At 55.6% G+C, this 17,500-nt stretch overlaps 1 protein-coding gene across 1 annotated transcript in view; it reads right to left on the reverse strand.

Annotated features, from left to right (window-relative positions):
• The window catches only part of LOC135248615 (myosin-10-like), an 82,568-nt gene that overhangs the window by 40,082 nt on the left and 24,986 nt on the right, over positions 1 to 17,500 (reverse strand). The window contains exons 4-6 of the mRNA XM_064323439.1: positions 5,450 to 5,477; positions 3,236 to 3,338; positions 2,699 to 2,728 (exon numbers count right to left, since the gene is read on the reverse strand). Of these exons, the coding sequence (XP_064179509.1) occupies positions 2,699 to 2,728; positions 3,236 to 3,338; positions 5,450 to 5,477 (161 nt within the window). The remainder of the gene's footprint in view (positions 1 to 2,698; positions 2,729 to 3,235; positions 3,339 to 5,449; positions 5,478 to 17,500) is intronic.

Consider the following 17,500-nt stretch of genomic DNA (forward strand, 5'->3'; position numbering starts at 1 on the left):
AGCCAGGAGAAATCAAGTCGCAGAAATGACCCCTTTTTTCAGTTTATTTTCGTTGGTTTTGATTTTAGTGCGGTGCAACGTTTTTTTTGTTTTCCCCAAGCGTAGCGTCGGGTTTCAGAGAGCGCTTCTGGAAAGAGGAAGAGGCTCGGTGAAGAGGACCAGACAGCGAAGGCATGCGAGGACTCCAGAGCCAGGTGTTAGAGGTGACCCAAAGAAACCGCCCCCCTTGCCCCTCGGGACTGTGGGGGGGTGAGGGGGGGAGACATGCTGCAGCAACGGTGCCCCCCGTCTTCTGCCCATAGTGGGTTAAGCCATTAGTCAGGTGCAATCGGGAGAGAGGGGAGGGGCTACATGCTACTCACATAGAACAGGGCTCCACTCTATTGGTCAATGAGCAGATTCGATTGTTACCATGGAAACAAATATGTGTTAATAATGGTCATGGACACGGAGAACACACAAATATTTCAGACTTCAAAAAGAATTAAGATCAATGGCAACATGCAGGTTAAATCAAAGGCTCAGGTGAACAGGAACAAGTGGATGCCAGATTCCATCGTTGAATTAAACAACCACTGCGGCCAATGAAAAGTCATTCTGCAGTAAATCCAACCAGTTATCTTCAAGTGGATTTCTGCTGAATTGCTTTTCTAAACAAAACTGAACGACTTTTTTTTTTTTTTTTGCTGTTTCATTCTCAGTGTTAAGGTTCTGCCTGCAGGTCATCAAGCCACAGGGTGACCTCAACACTGGAGGCTGAACAGGGCAGTTTCCTCCTCGAGGACAATGGAAAAGTACTGCAGCAGTCAGAAATACTGACGTGAAGATTTAGGCCCGAAATACACCCGACGTGTCTGCTGCACAGCGGCAGCTAAGGCTGTGACATCACAAGCAGAACCTGAACACTTAACCAATCGCCGGCATCGATTCTGCGACGAGACTTTTGGCAAAGTGTGACCCCGAGAGCGCGGGACACTAATGAAGTGGACGAGAACTACAAATACGTGCGTGTTCACGGTTTTCACAACAACACCAGTTCCATTAGCGTGACCGAGCCTTTAATTTGAAATGCAACTGCCTCAGCATGCACGTTCGGAGACAAAGCCTTTAGCGGTTAGCATTTAGCATGCTACATTTACACGTGTTCTACTCCTTCCTGTCCACTACTCTACCCTGGAGTCAAAAGGTGGGTTGTGTGTCGTGTTGTGGGTCCTCAGCCCTGAAATCCTGGTTCCCCTCAGTGGCCCTCATTCACCATTAAAGCCAAACTGTTTTTTTTTTCCTTCTTCTTCTTTAGAATCTCTTTGATGTTCCCCGCGCAGTGACTCACTCGAGCTGTCAAAAGCCGCCGTGCTGTAATCGCACGTTCTAAGTCATTCATTCTGGAATGCTGAGCTGCGTTCTAAACACCCCGACAAAGGCAGGAAATTAAGAACTTGCCTCCCGTGGCATAAGAGAGCCAGCTTTTGACAGTCAATCTAAGGAAAAGACACAAACAGCGACACATTTCTCCCCTTCTGCAGTTTAAATGTTTTTTAAAAACATGGAAAAGACGTCAAACGTACGCACATTTGCGAGAACCATTCAGAACTTTTTAACATTCAAAGTTACAGTTAACAAATGTACACACAGAACACATCGAATGTGGTTTTTAAATGGAGTGACTGACTGAAGTCCACAGACCTGCCTAAAAAAACAATGTTATAAACTGCAAGAACTGTGCAAAGCATGGAGGAAGAAGAGATAAAGTACAGAATAAAGATTTAGGTTAATGCCACTATCCTCAGAACAGGCAAACACATGCAGTGATTACTCTTTGAAAATGTCTTCAGAAATGCTAGTAATGAAAATTACAGAAAGGTAAATGGAAGGTTTAATGCATGGAAAATAGAAGACAAACATTGAAAGTTCATGCTGTGCCATGCTTATCCTGACGGTGACGTACAGCTGGAATTAAACCCAAGCAAATACTTTGGAAACAGGCCAATCTACAATATTTGTTTGCCTTTTTTGCACCGATATTTGATTTTTTTGGATAAGGCCTAAAGAATTTTGTGTTCATCGCCGATGTGGGCCTTTGATATGGATCTGCTTTCGAGCCGGAAAGCCAGGGTTCGACACGTCTTAAACACCAGTGAACCTGCAGCAGCTCATTTCTGAAGTGCGCTGCATTGTCCCATCTCGGATGCCATAGCTACAGATGACTTCTCTAGATTACCGTCAAATAGGCTTTCGAGGGTAAATCAAGGTGCCATCAAAAGATTTCTGAATATTCAAGTAAAAGTAAAAAATTATCTCGGCGTCTTGATGATAGAAATCCAATTTATTCATATTCAAAATTCAAACGATTCCGGGTGCGAATCACCTTCCTACACGAACTATAAGCCAATCAGAACTCTCCTAGGTGGCTAATTAGCGGACTGAATAAACATTCTGAATTGAGAAATTACCGCGTTCAAGTCATCATTAAGGGAGCGTCGAATGATCAAAACTGAACGCCGAACACTAACGAGCTCATTTACATATGAAAACACGACTGGCATGCTGCTCCGCGTGCTGAGGGACTGCATTTAAATCCCAGAAAGCAAGCTGCTACTGAGGCAAACAAATATCTGGCGCTGACCCCTGGGTTATGCAGGCGTTAGGTGCATGCACTTAGCGGAGTGTTTATTTAAAAAAAAAAAAACAGCAAACTTGCCTGTAGTTTCACTGGTTTAGGCGAGTCAGGCTGTTTGTTGCAAATACACAAATGCACAGTGTTAGATGCTGGGGGGGTGGGGCATTAGCACGTCCTGCACAGGCCACGCCTCCCAGCACAGGCCACGCCTCCTCCCAGCGCAGGCGCCAGGCGTCGTGCTGGTGCGCTCTCGAACATCACTGCAGGGAACTGCAGCTCTGGCAGCTCCTGCAGGCTTCCGCCATTCAAGCTGAGTTATTAACACCTTTAAAGAGCACACAGGGCTGTGCCACGAGAAAGCAGAGGCCCAATACATGCACGTGTGTGTGTACGCTGTGTGTGTGTGTGTGTGTGTGTGTGTGTGTGTGTGTGTGTGTGAGGGTGTATACATGCACGTGTGTGTGTGTGTGTGTGTGAGGGTGTATACATGCACGTGTGTGTGTGCATACATGGTGTGCGTGTGTGTGTGTGAGAGGGTGTATTCATGCACGTGTGTGTGTGTGTGTGTGTGTGTGTGTGTGTGTGCGCGCAGAGGGGCAGAGGGCTGAAGGTACTCACAGGAATGTTGTGGTCTTTCCTTCCTTTGTGGGAGGAAGCGACGTGCGCCAGGTACTGAATGACCTTCTTAGTGTTCTCCGTCTTCCCCGCGCCCGACTCGCCTCTGTGGGACAGACAAGCACAGGCACGGTGTGCACAGGGGAACCAGGCCAGGCCAGCACAGGGGAACCAGGCCAGGCCAGCACAGGAGACCCAGCTCAGGCCAGCACAGGAGAACCAGACCAGCACAGGAGACCCAGGCCAGCACAGCACAGGAGAGCCAGACCAGCACAGGAGAACCAGGCCAGCACAGGAGAGCCGGCCCAGGCCAGCACAGGAGAACCAGACCAGCACAGGAGAGCCAGCCCAGCACAGGAGAGCCAGCCCAGCACAGGAGAGCCAGCCCAGGCCAGCACAGGAGAGCCAGCCCAGCACAGATGCAGCGTCCCCTCCAGCTCCAGCCGGACAACACCCACTGCCCACGCTCTCGAAATAAACCCAACGCAACGCAAAACCAAAACCAAAAGACCAGGAGGAGAGGAGAAAATAAAAGACTCGGGGCAAACGAAGCGGCTGATGGAGGCGCTCATGCGTCCCGGCCCGTTTTGTCCCCCCCTGCGGTTCTGGGCGGGATTCCTGAGGGGGGGGGGGGGGGAAAGGGGCGGCTAAAACCCCGCGGTAATGACAACCCCGAGCAGCGGCGGGCCGCAGCCGTACGGAGGGCGGGGCCTGTCCTGCACACTCCGCAGAGCGCTGTGCGAGGGGAACATTTCAGCGAGCGCAGGGCGCATACCGGCGGCTTTACCGTGAGCAGCGATTAGCGCTCCCGCTACGGCGGCGTCTCCACGGGTTAACCCCGAAACGGCCGACTCCTCGGCTTCAGCCGCGTCCCGAAATAAACAAAACCGCACGCTTCACGCGCGCTACTCAAAATACATTCAGCTCTAACGTAATGGGGTAATTAATCAAGCATGGCAATACAAAGAGACAGGGAAAAAAAGGCTGTGTTTACAGAGGGAAAACCTACACGGCCAAACCCTTTGCATTCTCCTTTCGCCTCAAAACGCGCAGTAGTCAAGCGTGTGACCAGATGAGCGCAGCGGGGCCGTGTAAACACGATAGCGCTAAGACGACAGTCACAAGCGTGTCAGTGAGTCTGTAGTTCGTTTTTGAATAGTGACGGTTTCACATTCCTGTCTGAGGGGCACAGAGACGGAAGCGCTCATTTTCAGCGCTCATCAAACACCGCTGCGCTCTGCCCCGCTCTGCTCTACATCTACAAGAGGCCCAGAAAGAGGCCCAGTGAGCCACTATTTTAACGTCAGTCCCTCAGGCAGCACGTTCGCGCGGACCGTCACATGACCGTCACACGAGCTCCTGACGCCACGCCGACATTTTCTTTACCGCCATTCTTCTGTGGGGCCGGGACGAGGGCAGGAGGGGGGGTTGTGCACCAAAAACAGTAGGCGCTCCACAGCCGTCTCCCTTCCCTGCGGCGGGAGACCCCCGTCCCATCAGACCGCCTTTTTAAGGCGTCCCACTGAAGTAAACACTCGCTGTGTGGGGGGGGGGGGACTGGAGGAGGAGTCAGCCGAGCTCCATCTCCGGGAACACCACGCAAAACGACAAAACTATAAACCAAATTTTTTTACTATTCAGTGTGCTGCGTGTGCCAGTTCCCCAAATTTGGGCTGAAAGCGCAGCGCTCGGGAACGTGCCCAAACCGCGGTGCCGCTCGAAGGGGCGCGGCCGCAGCGCCTCTGGCCCAATCCGGCTTTCGGAGGGGAAACCCCGAGGCCAACGCGGCGCTGTTCCCCCGGAATGCCTGCCTAAACCCTCATTTTATATAATATAATAAAGAAAATTAAAATAAAACCCCGTCAGCTTCATCCTGAAGTAAAGAGGAAGTGACAGGGGACGGGTTTGGGAAGCACCGAGTCTGGAGAGCGCGAGGCGGGCTCGTCACTTTCGCTCCCCGCCGAAATTAAATAATGTGCGACAGATGCTGTTTGAAGCCTCCATCTTTCATTTAAAAAAATAATAATACTTTAAATCATGTGCAGACTGAAAACGGGAACAAGATGTCATGTGGCTTTCGGTGTCTAATAATTCATATTACGCGAGTTTATTCCAGTATTAAAATACTATAAATCATCAAGGCTGCTGCAGATCATCTATAAATTACTGGTATTCAGAGAAGTGACTGTGAACAAAAAGAGCATGCTCATCACTTACGTGCAAAGAATTGATTGGTCCTCCCGATCTAAAAAACAAAGAGGAAAAAGAGTGTCAGCAATTCAGCATCGAATCCGGAGAATCCAGTGAAGCACAGACTCTCTAGGCAAACCAGATTGTCAGCTCCTGTGTTCCTTCTCAACAACCAGAGGTTCCAGTTGGTAAGAGGAGTTTCCACTACTCCGCTAATAGTTCAGAAATACTATACTGCTAAACTACAGCATTTGACCATGTCCCTTCATGAATATTCACACCTTGCATCAACCTTAGGGAGATGGGTTTAAGGTTACGAATATGGAATGGGGTATCTGGTAGGTCTACAGAGATGATGAGTGAATTCATTCCATTCCACAGATTCAGTGGACTGGCTTCACATCCTCTAAATGTCTTTGTGATGCATTGTGGGTAATACGACTTCTTCAGGTAATTAATATCTCCGTTCCTCACACTGAAATCTCCCTACAGCGCGGGGTGGCGATTGCCATATCTCTTCCTGTGCCCAGCTGCTGGAAGCAGGCTTCAAAAGAACCGATAGCCAAACACCGCACTGAAACTCCGCTTCACAGAGCGCGTCCTCAAAGATGATAAATCCGCGCGTGTGTGTGGAGTCGGAACGCGCCGCAGATAGCCGCGGGCGGCGGCGTGTGCGGCGTGTGTGCGGCCTGGCTGCTCTCAGCTGCCTGAAAGGACACGCAGGTGTTCAAAGAGACAGGGATAGAGGGGCTGAAAAGAGGAGGCCAGGCCAGAGCCGCTGCACCGCGCAGATAAGGCCTGTTTATTTGAGACCGCGCGCGGACTGAGGCTAAGCAGGCCCGCGAGAGGGAAGGCCTACACACAGAGAAGAGAGAGAGAGACCGCCGCGATGGAGACCACCGCAAGAGAGACCGCCAACAGAGACCGCCGCAAGAGAGACCGCCAACAGACTGCTGCAAGAGAGACCGCCAACAGAGACAGCTGCAAGAGAGACCGCCAACAGAGACTGCTGCAAGAGAGACCGCCAACAGAGACCGGCGCAAGAGAGACCGCCAACAGAGACCACCGCAAGAGAGACCGCCAACAGAGACCACCGCAAGAGAGACCTCCAACAGAGACCGGCGCAAGAGAGACTGCCAACAGAGACCACAGCAAAGGAGCCTCCACAGAGACAGCTGACAAGAAGACCGCCAACAGAGGGCTGCTGCAAAGAGACCGCCAACAGAGACCGGCACAGAGAGACCGCCAACAGAGACCACCGCAAGAGAGACCGCCAACAGAGACCACCGCAAGAGAGACCGCCAACAGAGACCACCGCAAGAGAGACCTCCAACAGAGACCGGCGCAAGAGAGACTGCCAACAGAGACCACCGCAAGAGAGACCTCCAACAGAGACAGCTGCAAGAGAGACCGCCAACAGAGACTGCTGCAAGAGAGACCGCCAACAGAGACCGGCACAAGAGAGACCGCCAACAGAGACCACCGCAAGAGAGACCGCCAACAGAGACCACCGCAAGAGAGACCGCCAACAGAGACCACTGCAAGAGAGACCGCCAACAGAGACCGGCACAAGAGAGACCGCCAACAGAGACCACCGCAAGAGAGACCGCCAACAGAGACCGCCAACAGAGACTGCCGCAAGAGAGACCGCCAACAGAGACCGGCGCAAGAGAGACCACCAACAGAGACCAGCACAAGAGAGACCGCCAACAGAGACTGCTGCAAGAATAGAGAGACCGCCAACAGACTGCTGCAAGAATAGAGAGACCGCCAACAGAGACTGCTGCAAGAAGAGAGAGACCGCCAACAGAGACCACTGCAAGAGAGACCGCCAACAGAGACTGCTGCAAGAAGAGAGAGACCGCCAACAGAGACCACCACAAGAGAGACCGCCAACAGAGACCGGCACAAGAGAGACCGCCAACAGAGACTGCTGCAAGAGAGACCGCCAGCAGAGAGACTGCTGGGAGACACAAACTGGAAGGCTCTCTGCTACGGGGTGCATATCTGCTCAGTCTCCCCTCTGTTGGGGGTCCTGAGTGCTCCCACGATTCCACCGAACCGGTTAGAGCCAGTTTCCTGTGCACACGTTGACCAGAGCAGGAGGACGCAGTGCACTAGATTATCAAGCAGAGGGCCAACCTGTTTCCTCAGATTTTTATTTTTTAAATAATAAAGGATAAGCACCTTACTGAAGGGTGCACTGGCACTGTCCTCCCTGGGAATTAAACCATTACACTACACTGCCACTTCCCAAATTATCTGGCTTAGTAACACTGTATTCCAATACACAAACGATTAAGTTACACACCTTGCATTGTCACAGCTGTCTTACAAGATTGGAAATATCCACAGATGTGTGTATGAGTGGTTTGTGCAGAGGTGAGGTCATGTTATGATGGGAGCTGAGCACCTGTTCTAATGGCTGGCTCAGTGCTCAGTGCTCGGTGCATAGTGCTCAATGCGCTCACATGACGAAGACATGAAGTGACAGAGCAGTCAGATCCAGTTTAGATCTGCCTCTGTCCCCCCCACTACAGTCAACCCCCCACCCCCCACCGCCAGACACCCCGCCAGCCACCAGTCTAACTCCATTTATACATTTCAAAGGACTTCACCACTTTATGTCTGTATTTCAGAGGGGGAGGGAAAGGGAGAGAGAGAGACAGAGAGGTGGAGGGAGAGAGAGAGGGAAAGGGAAAGGGAAGGGCATGAGGTAGCAGGAGAGGATAGATGGAGGGGGAAAATGGAAGGAGACCACAGCCAAAATGGATGGGCAAGCGACAGAGAGACTCCAATCCAAGTCATCGCTATCATAATTCTCCCTGATACAGGCCCTCTTTTCCCCACACAGAGGCAGGAGCACCTACAGCACACAGCATCACTCATTCATTCACCAACAGGAGGAAACCATCACTGAAATTCTTCCACTAATACGACTCCCTGCAGCTGATGCTGAACAGATCCTCCCCTGACAGCATCCAGAACACTAGAGAGAGAGAGAGAGAGCGAGAGAAAACAAATAAAAAAGACAGACATGTTCCAGAGAGGAGCAATCAAACATTCCACTCCGCGGAATTCCCGTCAGAAAGAATCACGGTCTCTGGAAAGGGTTTCTCCTCAGCCAATGAAAATGCCCCGCCGTCTGACACACGTTTAAAATGAGCTTCGATTACCACCATTGCTGCTGACATTTAAACTATTTTAAACGGCAGGGAGGGGGTGAGAGTAGAGAAGGTGTTGGGGCTCACGGGGTCGAGCGGGAGCGCTGTGTTACCCTGAGCAGGGCCCTAATGTCCCAGCAGCTGCAGCACACGGGCCCTTCCGCACCCGGCGGCACAGCTGGGGACGATCACGGCCGAGGTCTTATCTGAGGAGATCGGCAGATTCGATCGTCACGGTCACACGGGCTCCCTCCCCGCGCGTGCAGGGACGTCCGATTCGATAAACACAGCGGTTGCGCAGACATGGCTGCGCAGACGTCGCCACGCAGTGTCTCGAGGCAGAGGCCACGCAGCGCCGAGCCGAGCGTGTCGCTTCAGACAGCCAATCAGCGTGGCCCAGTGAGCCGGGCGCTCTTTAACCCCTCGCTCGCCCGCCCGCCCGCCCGCCCGCCCGCTTCGCTGGCTTGCCCGCTCGCACATCCAGTCTCCAGCGGCCCAGAGGTCGGTCGCGGCGGCCCGGGGCGAGCTAGAGGGCTCGTGGGAAACGTCGACCCCGCCCTGTTGCCGGTATCGGCGGGCGGCTCCAGGAAAAGGCCCCTCTGGCCTCTGCATGCCAGGGAGGGCTGGAGCGCCACAGATAAGATAAACCCCAGCAGTGTCCCCACAATGCTGGTCCCTGACTAAACTCCAGCTGTGTCCCCACAATGCTGGTCCCTGAGTAAACTCCAGCTGTGTCCCCACAATGCAGGTCCCTGAGTAAACTCCAGCTGTGTCCCCACAATGCAGGTCCCTGACTAAACTCCAGCTGTGTCCCCACAATGCTGGTCCCTGACTAAACTCCAGCAGTGTCCCCACAATGCTGGTCCCTGAGTAAACTCCAGCTGTGTCCCCACAATGCTGGTCCCTGACTAAACTCCAGCTGTGTCCCCACAATGCTGGTCCCTGAGTAAACTCCAGCAGTGTCCCCACAATGCTGGTCCCTGAGTAAACTCCAGCAGTGTCCCCACAATGCTGGTCCTGAGTACCTCAGCAGTGTCCACAACCTCCAGCTGTGTCCCCACAATGCAGGTCCCTGAGTAAACTCCAGCTGTGTCCCCACAATGCTGGTCCTTGACTAAACTCCAGGAGTGTCCCTGTGATGATCGTCCTTGACCCCACAATGCCCTCAGCTTCTCCCCAACCCCACCACCTACCTCCACTCCTCACATTAGCAGGGTCCGGCAGGTAACTATTTGACAAGCTGCAGTACAGCTGCAATGAGGCACCCAATCTGCTACAAAACTGGCCTGAAATCCCACATGACCCACACTGGACCAATCGGCCGAAGAAGAGAGAGAGGTACGACAAATGCCGCTTCGTGGCAGAACAGGACACAAGGAATTATGGGACGAATCCTTACGAACTGAAGAGCAGCAGATGACGCAGGGGTCAGGTGACCGTGCCGAATAACAGAAGCGGGGCCTCATCGCGTCGCCCGCGCAGCAGCTGGGGAAACAGGCCCGTCCAGCGGCCCGCCACCTCGCGTTTGTTTCCCGCGTCTTCCTCCGCACCTCCCCGTGACCGCCGAAGGAATTTCCCCCCGACCGCCAATGACAACAGCGTGCCATTAGCATGTGGTTTATATCAACCCCCCCCCCCCTCACCCCCCCGACCGCCGCACAGGCACCGAGGAGCGGGGAATCTAGCACGGCGGGTTCAAATATAGCGGCTCGGCTCCGGGGGTCTGGAGGGAGAGGCGCTGCCGGCCCGCGTCTGGCCGGTGGCTCTGCTGAGTCAGCAGGAGGAGCGCACTGTAACCCCCCTCCCCCGCACCCCCGCCGCCCCCCACCCTCAGGAATTAGGCCCGGGCTCCAAGGCATGGATCCAAATGCAGCAGAGATCCAGCCTGGGTTCTGAGGAGGAGGAAAAGGCCCCCAGGCTCGGGAGGGAAAGGCCCCCAGGCTCTGGAGGAAGAGGCCCCCAGGCTCGGGAGGAAGAGGCCCCCAGGCTCGGGAGGGAAAGGCCCCCAGGCTCAGGAGGAAAAGGCCCCCATGCTCTGGAGGAAGAGGCCCCCAGGCTCAGGAGGAAAAGGCCCCCAGGCTCAGGAGGAAAAGGCCCCCAGGCTCAGGAGGAAAAGGCCCCCAGGCTCTGGAGGAGAAGGCCCCCAGGCTCAGGAGGAAAAGGCCCCCAGGCTCAGGAGGAAAAGGCCCCCAGGCTCAGGAGGAGAAGGCCCCCAGGCTCAGGAGGAAAAGGCCCCCAGGCTCTGGAGGAGAAGGCCCCCAGGCTCAGGAGGAAAAGGCCCCCAGGCTCGGGAGGAAAAGTCTCCCAGGCTCAGGAGGGAAAGGCCCCCAGGCTCGGGAGGAAAAGGCCCCCAGGCTCTGGAGGAAAAGGCCCCCAGGCTCGGGTCCCAGCCGGGTCTGTCTGTACGGGGGGGCTGTATCAGCCCCTGCAGGCCTGCTCTATCCGGCTCTTAGAGCCCTCCTGCCCAGAGCACCGCTGCGGCTGCTCACCCCGCTGGGTCACCTCTGCTCTCAGTGTGACTGACCCCCCCACACCGCCGCCGGGACCGTACCGCTGGTGTAGCCGTTGCCCACGGCGACTGACGGCTCTGAGATCCCCGTCGTCGGCGGTCTGGCGCGGCCGGACCCGTCCCACAGATTTAGGGCTGCGGGACGAGACCCCAGCCCGTGGTATGGGCTTTCAGAGGTGGAGGAGGGGAGCAGGGTGGGGGCGGAGGCCCTCTGGAAAACACTGTGCCCACAACAATGGCCTTTGTGGTTATTATAACGAACAGAAATCTTTATATAAGCCCAAGTGCACTGAGCTTTTTTGAAGGAGGGAAAAAGCGTGCTCATTTTAAACAGGTTCTGCCCGGTGGGATTTCAGAAGGAAGCAGGTTTTCCGCCCCGGTCCATGCCAGCGCTCTGCTTGATGCTGAACACTGACACCCCCACCTCTGCGCTCGGCCATTTTCCACCCGGGGGGGCGCCTGCTGTTTTTCCAGGCCAGACACCCCCGTGCTTTAACACGGCCAAGTGCGTTAGGCCAGCTGTCTGCTCCCATCGGCACCCTTAACGCCACAAACAGCACAGCTCAGCCTGAACGTTTTCTCCCTTTACTGGACGCTTTAGAGAGGAAAGGGCTCAGTTTTGGGCAGGCCCTGTGTCCAGGTGATTGGCTGCATCGTGCACCGCAGGAGACATCCCCGCCCCCGCCCCATCGTCTCCGTTTCCCATGACCCCTCGGGGCATCCCCTCTGACGTCAGGCTCGGTCGTGCCCGTCCGTCACAGGGACAGGGACCGTGCGAGGGGGTCCTGAAACCAAAAGCTGCGGGTCACCCTCCTTTCAACCGATTATTCACCCCCCCTCCTGGAAAGCGGGGGTTCTGTCTGCCCAGGAGGGCGCGGGATGGGGTCGGCTGCTCCAGCCGGGCCCATTTGGGATTCTGAGGGCATGTGCACGGATACGATTCTGGATGTGCGTGAATGAGGCGGGGCTTGTGAGGGTGATCAGTCACCCGTGAGCCCCCCCTAAACCCCCCCCACACCCCCACCCCCCACAGCGCATGCTAATGCGGTCCGGCCGGCTACGCCTCCAGAATGACTTCAGCCCCCGGCGCCAGCAGCGCCCCCCGCCCCCCCCTCTCCCCTCCTCTGCAGGACGCAGAGTCTCTGGCAGGTTTTGGGGAGCGCAGGAGTGCTGACTGTGTTCCTGTGCGGAGCAGCAGATGGCTCCGTCATCAGGGATCAGGGACAGCGGGACGGCCAGGCTTCCTCAGGGCCGGCTCCCGTACGCCACGCCGTGACCTCACTTCCTCTGCCGCAGAGTGACTATTCTCCTCTTCTCTCTCTCTCCCCCCCCGTCTTTCCTCTTTCTCTCCGTCTATTTCTGCCTTTCCCCTCTGTCCCTCTTGCTCCCCCCCCACCCCGTCCCCCTGCATTCCTGGCCCAGCCTCACTGACAGAGGAGAAACCAGTCGCCTGGCTGCAGGGTCACGAGTCCTACCCCCCCATCCGGCCCCCCGTCCCGTCCCCCCACGTGAACAGAGGAAAGAGATAATCAAGTTAAGTGGAGACTCTCGCTGTCCATTTATCACCCGGGTCCTGGTCTTCAGTGGCTGCTCCAGCTCGTAAACCAGCCCGCTAGCTCAGAAAGGGCGGCCGGGGGGGGTGGGGGGTGTGAGGGGTTGGGGTTTGGGGGGCGGGGGGGGGGCTGCGCTAACGGGCTCTTTCAGAAATACAAGCGGCTCCTTTACCGCTACGTTTCCACGGCAGCCGTAACAATCGCTGCTCTTTGTATCTCCACATGACTCTACGCTGAGCGGCCGGCCTGGGGGCCAGACTGGGGCTCCGCTGCTCTCTTTACAGACTGGGGCTCCGCTGCTCTCTCTACAGACTGGGGCTCCGCTGCTCTCTTTACAGACTGGGGGTCCGCTGCTCCCTTTACAGACTGGGGCTCCGCTGCTCTCTTTACAGACTGGGGGTCTGATGCTCTCTTTACAGACTGGGGGTCCGCTGCTCTCTTTACAGACTGGGGCTCCGCTGCTCTCTGTACAGACTGGGGCTCCGCTGCTCTCTTCACAGACTTGGGATCCGCTGCTCTCTCTACAGACTGGGGCTCCGCTGCTCTCTTTACAGACTGGGGCTCCGCTGCTCTCTTTACAGACTGGGGCTCCGCTGCTCTCTTTACAGACTGGGGGTCCGCTGCTCTCTTTACAGGCTGGGGGTCCTCTGTTCTCTTTACAGACTGGGGGTCCGCTGCTCTCTTCACAGACTGGGGGTCCGCTGCTCTCTTTACAGACTGGGGGTCCGCTGCTCTCTTTACAGACTGGGGATCGCTGCTCTCTTTACAGGCTGGGGCTCTGCTGCTCTCTTTACAGACTGGGGGTCGGCTGCTCTCTTCACAGACTGGGGCTCCGCTGCTCTCTTTACAGACTGGGGCTCCGCTGCTCTCTTTACAGACTGGGGGTCCTCTGTGCTCTTTACAAACTGGGGGTCCACTGGCTGCTCTCTTTACAGACTCAGGGTCCGCTGCTCTCTTTACAGACTGGGGCTCCGCTGCTCTCTTCACAGACTGGGGCTCCGCTGCTCTCTTCACAGACTGGGGCTCCGCTGCTCCCTTTACAGACTGGGGCTCCGCTGCTCTCTCTACAGACTGGGGCTCCGCTGCTCTCTTTACAGACTGGGGCTCCGCTGCTCTCTCTACAGACTGGGGCTCTGCTCTGCTCTTTACAGACTGGGGCTCCGCTGCTCCCTTTACAGACTGGGGCTCCGCTGCTCTCTTTACAGACTGGGGCTCCGCTGCTCTCTTCACAGACTGGGGATCCGCTGCTCTCTTTACAGACTGGGGGTCCTCTGTGCTCTTTACAAACTGGGGGTCCACTGGCTGCTCTCTTTACAGACTCAGGGTCCGCTGCTCTCTTTACAGACTGGGGGGGGCACTGCTCTCTTTACAGACTGGGGGTCCGCTGCTCTCTTTACAGACTGGGGGTCCACTGCTCTCTTTACAGACTGGGGGGGCCACTTGCCTCGATGCTGAAGGCTGCTGTTGAGGCTCATCTCAAGGCGTAACCGTGACGATCACTCAGGACACTTCACATGACGTGTCACATGACGGAGGCGAGGAGAGGGGACGAGAGGCCGAGCCGTGCTTTTTTAAGGTCCTGCGGCGTCTGGCCCCGCTACGCCCCGCTCATTCCTTCACCCCCCCCTCCCCCCTTCCTAGATTCCTAGAGTGCTTTTTCTGGCCGCCGTTTCGTTCCCGTAAACGTCCCGCGCGCGAGCAGCCCTCCTTCAGAGAGAGGAAACAGGCCGAAGCCCCTGAACGAGGGGGAAACAAAGCGCCCGTCTGCCGCGCGGGGGGAAACACTCCAGAACCCCCAAAACAAACGAGAGGGGAGAAAGCGCGCCTAACCGCCCAGAACGGGAGGAGAAGAGGAGGAGGAGAGAGGAGAGAGGAGCAGGGAGGAGCTCAGGGAGGAGCTCAGGGAGGAGCGGGGAGGAGCTCAGGGAGGAGCAGGGAGGAGCTCAGGGAGGAGCTCAGGGAGGAGCGGGGAGGAGCAGTGAGGAGCTCAGGGAGGAGCAGGGAGGAGCTCAGGGAGGAGCTCAGGGAGGAGCGGGGAGGAGCAGTGAGGAGCTCAGGGAGGAGCAGGGAGGACCTCAGGGAGGAGCTCAGGGAGGAGCAGGGAGGAGCAGGGAGGAGCTAGGGGCGACGCTCGCTTCAGACTCCTGAGCACGGCCCCCGCGCTCCCTTTACTCCGCCCTCAACAAAGGGGCTCAGAAGCGGGAAACCGTGGAAACGGCTTCATTCAGCGCAAAGGGAGAGGCGCGCTGCCGCAGACCGCGCACTGCACGAGCAACGGACACCGCTGTGGGGGGGGGGGGGGTACCAGGATGGGGGGGGGTACCAGGATGCAAAATACAAAATATAATGCAAAAAATTTCTATTTATTGGCTGTGGTAGGTGTACTCCAAATCTAAAATCTAAATATGTGTGGTATACAGTATGGTTTATAGTATTAGGGGCATGTCCAATCAAAAATAACCAGCTGGATTTTGCCATCAATCTAAAGAGGGGGCACTGGGAAACAGGCAGTCCTGCTGACCCACCAGGCTGGCCATGGGCCACACCCCTTAAAAATGTGTGATCAGACCTCTGACCGCCCATTTGCCCACTGCCCCTCCCTCTGAACTCCAACATCCGCCAGTTTCCTGGATGACCAGGGCTTTCCATCCGGACTGTCAGAGGACCAGGAAACAGGAAGGACCTCGTAGCATTTATGCCATCATACTCTAGCAATAGCCTAACTCTCACCCACTACAAATCTGGAAACTGGCCAAAATAGGAGACTTTTTCCCCCAGTGATTTTAACAGCTTATGTTATATACTGTGTTATGTTTAAGGTATTAAGTTAGCTATTTAAGGATTATCACAATCAATTCCCATTCTGAACGTATGGCGATAGCCAGCCTGCCAGATTAATATTCATTTCCGATTTGACAGGGCCAGTAATTAGGCCTGGCCAGCGTTGGATAACAGCTGTTTGTTGAAGGCCCATGTTATTCCCAGGTCAATGTAACTTAACGCAATGTCATCTTGACATGTGTGCCATTCCTTTTCTCCTCCTCATCAGATGAGCATTCAAATCGCCCCCCCCACCCCCCGGCACTCCAGATAAATAAAAAAAACCTTGAGGAAACACTGGTGCTGCAGCGGCCATTTTGGCTCAAAGGGGGTAAATTCCTGGACTGGCTCTATAGTGTACCACTCACCGAATGGGAGTCTGACGGCCCATGAAGGCCTCGCAGCTGTTTCAGTTTCCTTCTTCAGCCAGCCCTGCGGCCGCTAGCGGACGTGCCGGTCCAGAGGGGGCTCTTGGGAGATATTTGCAACGAGGATATTTGCGTTTCGACAGGCCGGGGAGAGCTTGCTTCCGTTCCCCAGGGCGGGCTCTAATAACCAGCCGGTTTCAAACACACCGCGCCTCCGGGGGGGGGGGGGGGGTGTGGGAGGGGATAACTGGCTGATTTTGCAATGCAGACGTAAAATAAGAAAACCACAATGATTTGAAAATGTTTTGTTTTTTTTCCCCAGGGCTTTTTCCAGCTTTACTGGACAGGACAGTGTACAGAGACAGGGAAGTGAATGGGAAGTGAGAGAGGGAGACAAAGGTCACACGGGCCAGATTCAAACCGCCGACATCGCAGCTCGTAATGAGCCTGCAGTCAGTGCCCTACAGGCTACACCACGGGACACTACCGCACCCCCCCACCCCACCCCACCCCACCGCGGTGACTTCTGAAGCCCACAGACCCTGCAGGGGTTTAGGGACGGGGGCTCAGCCCGGTGATCAGCCTTCCTAACGCTCTGGATGCAGGAGGGGAATGGCAGCTGATCAGGAACAGGCAGCCGGCTTCGCACTGGCACACTGACCTGGTGCTGTGTGTACACTGTGATTAACACACTGTGATTAACACGTTCTGATTAACACTGAGTGAAAGCAGCCTGCAGCAGTGCTGGCCCACCTCCTGCACAACCCCCCCCCCCCCCCTTCTTGGGCCTGATTGAGAGCTGGGGTCTCTCTCACGCTGACCGGGGGATTTCTCCACCACTAATTATTTACCCTCTCACCAGACGGATTAATACGGTCCACCCCCTCATTCCACACATTCCACACACTCCTATCCCTGCCAGCCGCTGCAACCCCCCACCCCTCTCACCCCCCCAAAACTCGCCGTGTCCCTGCGGCCCTCCCCCCCCCCCACTTCCCGCCACAGCCAGCCGCTGAAGGCGCGACAGCACAGTGAACATTATGAGATGTGCAGCTTGCGACGCCAAACAAGAAGACGGCAAGAGAGAAGTGTGAGCCAGCACCGAGGCTGCAACTAACAGACACACACAGATAGGCAAGCCCATATCGGCATAGTCCTGACATTCGGAAGAACAATTTAAACCAGCCTCCACACTATTCCACTAAACTCTGGATGAGGTCATGGATTCATTTTCTCCAGTCTGACGAAAAAAAAACAAAAAACAACCAACTGACAAACTGACAAACAGAAAGTCTGTAAAAAAATTTGGTGCCATGGTGACCAACTCCTATGTGTCCTGAACTAAACTCCGGTACGTCCACTCTGCCTGCTCACCGCCAGCTCTGCGCTCTGCCTCCACTACCCGCAGACACAGCCGCGTCTGTCCCCGGGCAGGAAGAGCACACGCGCGTAACTCATTAGCCCATTAGCCCATTAGCGCCGGGGTGCTTTATGAATGCAGCGCTGTGGAGCGGGTGGCACTTCACGCCGGAGTCCAGCGGCACTTACAGCAGTCATAATAAAATGCCTGAGGCGGAGTTCTCCCAGAAGCCTGTTCTTTCTCACAGACGCTCTCACTCGCTCGCCGCGTTTGGGGCGATCCAAGCCCCTGACAGGAAACAGCC

This window comes from Anguilla rostrata, chromosome 2 (genome assembly GCF_018555375.3).
Source record: "Anguilla rostrata isolate EN2019 chromosome 2, ASM1855537v3, whole genome shotgun sequence".
Classification (NCBI taxonomy): domain Eukaryota; kingdom Metazoa; phylum Chordata; class Actinopteri; order Anguilliformes; family Anguillidae; genus Anguilla; species Anguilla rostrata.